This window comes from Podarcis vaucheri (genome assembly GCF_965113315.1).
Source record: "Podarcis vaucheri genome assembly, chromosome: 5".
Taxonomy (NCBI): Eukaryota; Metazoa; Chordata; class Lepidosauria; order Squamata; family Lacertidae; genus Podarcis; species Podarcis vaucheri.
In genome coordinates, this window is record NC_138763.1 from 51,044,021 (window position 1) to 51,053,549 (window position 9,529).

Below are 9,529 nucleotides of genomic sequence, written 5' to 3' on the forward strand. Positions count from 1 at the left end.
ACTGCTTTCTCATTTGGCATTTTGTTTGTAAATTGATCGGCTTGAAAGTTTTTCTTTTGTCTTGAAAGTTGAAAATTGATACACTGTATCAGATTTAAATTCAATATATGCATTCAGATTGAATTGCCAGCTAAATCTGCAAACCTGTTTTCAAAGAAGGGAGAAAAATGTAAAACATTGGAAATAAAATTAGTTTACATTCTGCATTTTGAATTCAAACTTCAGCTTTAATCTTGCTTTCAAGGGTGGGGGGCACCAAATTGTAACAATTAATGCAGTGTGGTAGCTTGAGCACAGACCAGTTCACATGAGGGCCAGGAAAGAGTGAGACCTTTCAAATATTGTGCTTGAAAGTTTAGTTTAAAGCTAGCTTTTCCCCCAGTGATGTTATAATTTTTCAGTTTTTATGTAATAGGCTTTTCATATGCTTGGCTACTGAATGCTGTTACATGCTCAACTTTCATTTGGCATATTCCCAGAAGCTAGCTAGGTGTCTTGCGTGGAAAGCTCAATGTTAGGATTCCCCAGTTGCCTCATACACCATGGGAAAAGACCAAATACATCAAAAGGATTTTGAACAAAGCTGCAATTTTTATCACATCTAGTTTAATCCAATAAGAATTGCCCGGTATGATGCCTTGCAATCTAATCTGTGTTAGTATCCCGGTGCAGGAGGGAGATTGTTTAATCATGGATGCCTGCTTCCAATTGAGGAAAAGGCAGTGCATCAGTTCTCCCCAAAGCAGCAACTCATGAAGATCTCTTACAGTCCAGTTTAGCTGAATCTCCCCCCCCCCCACCCCACAAAAAGCTAACCCTTGTTTGTCTGCATGCTTTCTTCCCTTTTGGAGCACTGAGTTCACTATGTGATTATAATCAGCTGGATTTCAGGCTTTCTGTTCGGCCTTTTGAGACGTAGAAGTTCTTTGTTTAAAAGTTTTTTAATACAGTACAGTATAGGAAGGAAACTGAACAGGATAAAACAAAAACAAAAAACCTCCCCCAGTCTTATTGATTTTTTGTTTTGATATTTGCACTTCCATTCTTGGTATAGCTATACCAAATATAAAGATTAGATTGTAATTCCTGCTTGCTCTCCAATATACGCTCACTTCTCTGTGACCTGGCGTATAGCCAAGTGGTTCACATAATCAGACATTTGGTTAAACAGAGTTAGGGAAGTGTGAAATGACATAGGGATCATTTGGTTTGAGGGAGGGAATTCAGTGAATGAAAATCAGGATTTGGGGCTTGCCCCTATTCAATTTTTTTTCTGTGTATGCTGTGCTTTGCTAGCTTCATTTTGGGGAAGGGATTTAATTTAAAGATCCCGCCAAAAGTGCTGGTAATTTCTGTATTGCATTTGACATCCTGTTGTCAAAACTACTTTGTGATAACTTTCTTTAGAGATTTTCCCATCAAATGGGTATCCATTAGAGGGCTCTCGAGGTTTTGAGATGATCAGCCTTGATAGTGATGACTCCGGAGCCTTGCTTGCTCACATTTTTTTCCCCTTTCTCTTTTTGTTTTACAGAAAAGGTCACGGATTGCCTACAGTGACGAGGTGCGGAATGAGCTCCTAGGGGATGATGGGAATTCCTCAGAGATCCAGGTAGGATGCTAATCAAGAAGCCCTAGTGGGTGGCTGGAGGGTGAAGGAGGTCATTGGCACACTGGGCTTCTCAATCTGCTCCTTAACAGCATTAGTAACAACTCATGTGGAAGTGATACTGTTTAATGCAAAGCTGGGGTCTTAATCAACTTCAAAATGTTTCTTGGAGATCTTACAATTTAACCCTTTACCTTGTGATCGCTGTCTGCTATCTTTTCGTTTTTTTAAAAAAGGGGGGGAATCTTTTCTTCTCTTCTTCTTTATTATTTGGTACTTAAGGAATAACTTGAAACACAATGTTTGCCGACAAAGCCAAGGTCTTCACCTCAAACACATGTAAAAGGAATAAAAAATTACATAATGCAGCTTTGATAAGAATGAAGCATAATTAAATCAACACTGGCAGGCAAAACAAATGAAAATGAGCTTTCAGAATCTGACAGTTTCTCTGTTTCTATGTAGGTTGTCTTCTCTGAATCAGATATTCTTCTCTTGAGTAAAACTGCAAATTATGCTCAAAAGTATACCATTTGAATAGATACAGTATAAAACACTAGTGTTTTAAGGGAAGAACTATATGCCTGTTAATTAATCTTATTATGTTCTGTGTTCATTACACTGTAACCAATGTCCTAGTAGAATTCCCCCCCCCCAATTATTAAACAAGTATTTTCACAGCTTAACACATTATTGTATCTATATAAAGCTTTAGCTATAGTTTTTTTTAAGACCTGTTCCCAGGTTTGTCTACTTTGAGACCTTCCTAGATGAAGAAGTTAATTCAAACTTGACAGAATTAGATTGAAGTTTTAAATGCCTAATAACAAAGAAATGGTGTGTGAAGTTAGAAGAAAGTCTAATATTAAAGAAAGTTTCTTACTGATTTCAATTTGAACTTTCCTTTCATAATGTTTCTAATTCTAAAAACTTGGTAATACTTGAATACATTTGTATGTATTAAATTATTGTTTCTTTTAACATGTGGAGTTAGAGAGCAACGTTCTGTACTTGCCATATGTTGCATAATACATTAAAATTAGCTCGTACACTTAGGATATAGCCTAATTAAGGACCCAGCTACTGCTGATTGAGAACTTTTAAGTTCCATTGTATTGTGACAGAGTTATGCTTCATTCTCCTATTGAAATCATTGGGATTATAAAGCATATAACGTTGACAAGATTGTGGTCCTGCCTTTATAGCCTACAGCTTCTTAATGTGCAATTATTTAATAAGGGTATTGTCCAAACTCCTGATAAGTTTGAAAGATATTCTAAAAGTGGGCATCATTTTCAGACAAAAAACATTGGACATTCAGATACCATGGATAAAGTTCAAACCTCAAAAAAAGAAGTTTAGGCTCCTGGATTCAAATTCTATTGCTTGTTTTCAGATTGCACAGTAAATTACATGTGACACCAGCCTTGAAAGAAATGTTATGATAAAAACTCTAGTTTAAAACAGAGTTTACTCTTTTGTAGAATAGTTTTTTTACTTTTGTTCTCAACCTTTGAGGATGAAAACTACTGACTGATACTTTTTACGTATGTCAGCGATATATTTGTAGACTGTATATTTATGAAAGGAGGAAGAAACTAATTGAAATTAATTCAAGAAATATCATTCTGTGGCAGACGGTCAAAATATAAACGCAAGGAAATATTGTTTCTTCATTTTCCTAAATATTGACATTATACATATACCCTAGTTTGCCAAAATTGACAGATTTGTCTTTTTGGGTGCTGTTTTTCTAGAAAAAGAGGTGCTGGAACTAACCATGAATGCATCCCTTGTTCTCTTATAATGACAATGGCACCCACCTGAGAGGTGCTGGGACTGAGTTCCGGCAAGTTCCGGCTAAATAAAAGCCCTGCTTGTCTTCCCTCTCAGGGATATTGTGCAAATGTTCTATAATACTTTATTTCTTGTTTCATGTTACTAGTAAGACTATCCATAATGAAGAAGCACAATTCTCAATCTGTATCACTCAGCTGTTTTGGGGCCTAGATTTAGAAAGCCTTATAGCTTTAGCACCCAAAGGATATATGTAAAGTGTGAAGAATTTCAATATGCCCAATCCTCAGATTCATTTCTGTAACAGTAGTGTAGAACACCTTGATTTATATATTAAAAGTCGTGGATCTGTCAAATTCATTTGCTGCTGTTTGACCGTTTAATCAGGTTAAGGTTAAATTGCAGAAATGAAAGTGGTTTGTCCACCACTCTAATCCCCAAATGTAACATAAATCAATACATAAATCACTGAAAAGCAGATGCTGCATAAAAATAACTGTCTTGGGTTTTGGCAAAGTAGGAGTATTGACCTCTTCACACCACCTGATAAATATCTGAATAGAGACTTAGCCAAGAGAGCTAGAAACTTCTAAAGTCAGGGAGCTCTAGATCAGTGTCAGTAATATTAAACATATTCAGTTTTTGAGAATGTGAACTCTGTGTGTAATACATTTAAGCATATGTGATTGTGAGGAATATGTTACCTGTTGATTCACTCTGTCTAGTGGTGTTTCAGAGGTATACTGGTATAACTTTGTTATTCTAGTACGTATACCGAATTGGATATCAAATAATTTGCGAACCACTCTTAGTTGGAAACAATAAAGAATGTGAAATATTTGAAATTCTATATTGTGGCATTTTGGTTCTGTGCTGTTGACAACATTGTCTAAGATGATTTTCATGATTTGTTGCCTACTTTAAGGCAATGGCAGACCCAAGATAGGTATATTAATGTATGTAAAAGCTGCTATTCCCATTCTGTGCTTTTTCTCTGTAAAAAGAAACATCCTTGATAGGGATAAATGGCTTTGGGCTCACTATATTCTGGATTTAGTTAATTTCTTGGCTTTGTGTTGATTAATTTTCTTCCAATTTAAATCGAGTGAAACATAATCAGATGTAGCACATTTTGCAGTACAAAGGCAGGAGGGAAAAACCGGATGGTTCATAGTTGGGTTATCTTTTCCCTCCAGGAGCACACTTTACTAATTTATAGTAAACAATTAAATGTTGTCCATTACACATCACAGAATGAGAATATATATATAAGCAGTGTAGTATTTTAAGCACTCTAGTATTTTCAGCTGGTCTTTGTAATTATGTCTGCTGCATCCATCAAATCACTTGAAAGGCCCAGTTACTTCAATGCAGCAATACAGTACCAAGTTGTACCTTCCACTTAATATTTTGCGGTTACTGGAGAGGGTGGTGGGTCTGTTGTTCAGAAAAAGAAGCATATCATTCATTAATAAATTGTTTGCTTGCGAAAATATATTGGGTATTCATTTGGTATTTACAAATTCCACAATTTGATATGAAACGCTGTTTTCTTTCTGAAATTAGATTTGTTGGGCTAATGTGAGAAAATTCTTAATTAGACTTTTTCAGTTGGTCTAAAATGAAAAAAAAAGTACATCAAGGCAGCATATATGCTACCTATAGAACATAAATATTTTGTGGTGATATGGTTACCTAATTTTTGACAACTAAGCTCTGATAATGTAAGATTTGGACTTGCTGTGCATAAAGTGTGTCAAAACTCCAGAAACAGACCAGGGGGTGAAGTTGGTCAATTTAATTCCCCAAGATCTAAAGGAGGTCTGTATCACTTCATATAGCCCTGGCAGAGCAGATCATTACCAGTCACAAATCTGTTCGTTACATGCCGAGAGTTTATAGCAAAATAAATAGACTGTCATCACAAGTTCAGAAAATTGTGTGTTCGACCCACGATAATGTGTAAAGGGCGTTTAATAGAGTTCAGCATTTATTCGTTATCTGTATGCGGGCAGAGACGGCAGTAGCGTTATCAGCTTCTTGGGCGGGGGGGAATTCGGTAGTTCTCCATGTCACGTGACGTGCCTCACAGACGTGCACACACTCTGCGACGCAGTTTTGATTCTACTCACAGCAGAAGGCTTAGCCACAAGAGATTCCACTGGTTCAAACCAGCGTAAACCAGATTTTTTTTTTTTTAGTCTACAAAGGAACAGATTACCGCTTGTATCAAATTGGAAAAAAGGAGAATCTTTGTTTCAGAAAATATGCTGATTATCATAACCTAAAATGGTGGCTACACACATTTTAATGCTGTTTGAATTTGACAAGCTTTATATAGTACATTTTTAAAATAGCAGTTGCAGAATTTCATCGAGTGCCATCATTGTTAAATGGGGGAAAATCTTTTGTTAATTTGAATAAATTTCTTTCAGTCATCATTTAAAAAAGAAAATCTGCCATTACTTAGCTTAGTTGCAAATTCTATGCAGAGCTTAAATTCAGCCATGCAGCACAAACAAGATAGAACATTTTTTTTTTTTTGTTTGGGACCTATTGAAAAAACAAATGTGGAGCATTTTAAAACTCTCATTGACTGTGGCAGAGTGTCATGCCCCAAATGGTCTCTATTGCAGAAAAGTAGTTTTAAACTTTGGCCCTTAAAGTATCACAGCCAGCTGAGGAAGAGTGACCTCAAGGGTGTGGGGGGTGGGTGGGAATAGTGCTGCGAGAAGTGAGGGGGAAGCAAGAAAGCAAATGAAAGAGTGATTCCTAGCAAAGGGCTTTAAATTTTAGGGCAGGTGGGATGGGGATGGAGAATGCCTGTGTGTTTACTTGATAGCAGGTCCTTGGAAAGCTTCTTTTCTAAAGAGCTATTAACTGCAGCAGCTTGCTTTCCCAGTGATCAGAAGCACCATCTCTTATTTTGTTTGGCAGCGGTACATCTTTTAGTTTTAGAGTGACACCTAAGGGGGCATCTTCCGTTTCTTCTTTAATTGGAAACTTCCTGACTGTAGAAAAAAAGGTTATCTGTTTAAAATTAGTGCATAAATTGGTGTGGTCAGTGCAAAAGTGGCCACCTTAATTGCCAAAATAAGGTAGCCACAATGAGAGAATATTCACCCTTGTTTAGTAGCAAGCCATCATTCCTTCTGTATTTGTTGCAAATGAATAGGTGTGCTTCTTTGTAGCCCAGCACAACTGGCTAATGTTCTAAATGAAGAATATTTTGAAGTATAACTGACTAGATCAGTTGAAAGGATCCCTGCTACTGTAGCTTTAGGAAAAGTAGGCAACTAAAAGGAGGGAGGGTTAGCAATGATACTAACTTTGGGAGATAAATTCTGTAAAAGATAGTGTAGTCAAAATTGTGTTATGTACAGTAATTCTGTACCATTACATTAGTTAATTTGTTCATCCATTCATTTTTAACCTAAGTAATAATATGCCATACTAAATTGCATAGGCATATTATTATTTTTAAAAGTAGCTGTGTTAAAGTAGAGCAGGCATTTGCAAGATATACACAATCTAACTGATGCCTCAGTAGCCACTTACTATAGTTATTCTGATCAAGATAATATATGAGAGAAATAAAAAGGCAGGTGTCAGTACTAAAAAATAGAAAAACATTCTGAAAACTTGTATATACAAAATCACTTCAACTGTACTATCTTAGAAGAGAGGAATAGTAAACTTGTTTTCCCCCTTTATATTATAGACTTCTATGAAGTCATTCCCCTTTATTTCATGATGGTGTCTTAGATGTGGTTTAAAAGAGAATTTCACACTATTCTCTTTGTTTAATGTGACAGTGTGAGAAAGTGATCTTTATTCGTTCAAAAAACTCTGCATGTAGTCTATGTTTAGGTTCTTTTAATGTGTTTGTCTGTGATTTTTAAATGCTAAACATGTAAACAGATAAATTGTCAATGTTAATTCTGTATCCTGTCACACAACTGATCTTTCTTTCCTGCCATTTCTTTCCTTTTTATCTTTTTTTGTGCATTCATGTTGCAGTTGATAAAATTACGTGAAGAGGTGAGTACTTCCTTGCTTTTTGTTGTCTAGCTTTTCCTTTAAAGCTGGTTTTCCAAATCTGAAGTAGATCTTTTTGGTCATTGTTACAGGGAAATAAGTACAAAGCAAAAGATATTGATTACAGTGCTTAAAAATGTTCCAGCACTCTCTTTCGCTCTTTTTATTTTTTCTTTCTTTCTTTTCTTTTTCCTCCTATAATAACTATACACTTACATGGGAATCCCTAGATCAAACCTTTAAAATTAACATTCTTTGATAGCACAGAGAAAGGGGATAATTTATAGACACTGGAAAAAAGAAGGAAAACTACTATTTGATCTCTATTAGAATACCATGATCTAATCAGATCCTGTAATGATATCTGCATCACACAATCTTTGATGGAGTAAATACCTTTATATCCCAGCATTACTATAGAAGGTACAGTGTTAGGGGTGGGGGGAAATCTCTGCTTGAAGCAGATACCAGCAATACAGCAGTATGTATACCTGCCGGCATACCAAACAGTATGAAAATACTGCATGCATGTTGAAAATAGAAGCCAGGTAGATGTACACTCAGTCGTGTCTCAGTATTTATTATTTATTTGTGCATATGCTGTAGAGAATGCAGATCAGAGTTCCTTTTGCTTGCACCCTATGAAATGACCTGAAGTGGCAGCAATACGTCTAAGCAGGTATGAAAAGCACCTGATGGTCATTTCCTGACAGCCACTAGCATATTTTTTTTTAAGGTCCCCCCTCAGTCTTATTTTATAGTACAGCAAATGCTTACATTATTATTTTTGTTTTAAAAAATCAAATTACTTTCTCTTAGAGGTTTGGTATAGTAAACGTTGCTAGGGAACCAGTTTTCTTAGGTGGCTGTGTAGTGACACCTCAGATTTCCTAGCAGCGAAAGAGTGAACACAGCAAACTCTGCTTGTTTAGTCTTGCGGTTGGTGGATGACACTGTTGATACAATCTAAATGTGTTTAATTCAAAAGAGGTCAGAAGCAAGGGACACTTTCAAGTGCTGATGCTCATACTTGGAGAGAACGCAAGCAAATGTAACGCAAGCAAAATTCAGGGGAATTCTTGGTCTAAAGATTTTCTTATTAGATTAAGATTATTTGATCAATCATTCACTTTTCATTCCTGATTGCTATACAACTTGCAGTATAGAGGTTTGATGTGATGACGAAAGTATGCAGCCGAACAAGCATGTCCTTGCGTTCTTTTCTAACTTCTTCTTATTAATGTAAGCACCATCAGTGTACATAGTGCTTTGCAGAATAACATAAGCAAAAGACAGGCTTCTGCCCTGAGGAACTTACAGTTAAAATTTTCATGGAGAGAGAAAGGAAGGAAGGAAGGGAAAAGATAGCAAAGGCAGAGAAAGGAGAGGTATGGTAATAGGAAATATATGGATACTTAAATCACATACTTGGGTTTTATTTCAGCTCTGGAATAGTCCATAGACCATAGTAATTGTACAGTTCTATTTTTTAAAAAAAAACTTAACATGGTAAACACGCATATGAATGTCATGATTTCTTACCTGGCCATTTCAGACTACATACATTCAGAAGACATACATTCTATTAATACAAAGCTAAACTTTTTCCTGAGTATGTATGCATATTTTTTTTATAATATATAATTATAAGTTGTGATATAAAGCAATCATGGAAATATATGTGACAAGGCTAATTGTAAACGGAAAATCAAGGTTTATTAATAGATCTTATAATTAAAGTGGTTAATTAGATATAGACAAAAATCCATTTTAAATTTTAGCAGACTCAAGGGGGGAAAGTGGCTTTTACTGAATACCTGGACTACTTTTTTGTCAGTTTTTAGAAATGCCTGTCACTGACATGTATTCTGGATTGTATTTCCTTGCTGTTGGCTCACTTTGTAAGTCCTATCATTTTGTCATTTTCTTGCTACATAATATTTTGGGGAGCATATTAAATGCATAGCTAATAAAGGGAGTGGAAGTCAAGATCAAAGAGTAGAATGGGAAATGCAGTGCAAGCGTCACTACTGCAATTTCTAGTTACCATATTAGCTGTAGGATAAGCTGTAAAAGGAGTGGTGT

At 35.8% G+C, this 9,529-nt stretch overlaps 1 protein-coding gene across 4 annotated transcripts in view; it reads left to right on the forward strand.

Annotated features, from left to right (window-relative positions):
- Positions 1 to 9,529, forward strand: part of VTI1A (vesicle transport through interaction with t-SNAREs 1A) — a 237,988-nt gene that overhangs the window by 42,243 nt on the left and 186,216 nt on the right. For 2 of the 4 annotated variants that reach the window (XM_082222720.1, XM_082222718.1), the window contains exons 4-5: positions 1,535 to 1,612; positions 7,427 to 7,447. In XM_082222720.1, coding sequence (XP_082078846.1) covers positions 1,535 to 1,612; positions 7,427 to 7,447 — 99 coding nt within the window. The remainder of the gene's footprint in view (positions 1 to 1,534; positions 1,613 to 7,426; positions 7,448 to 9,529) is intronic. The other 2 variants (XM_082222721.1, XM_082222719.1) reach the window with 1 other exon arrangement.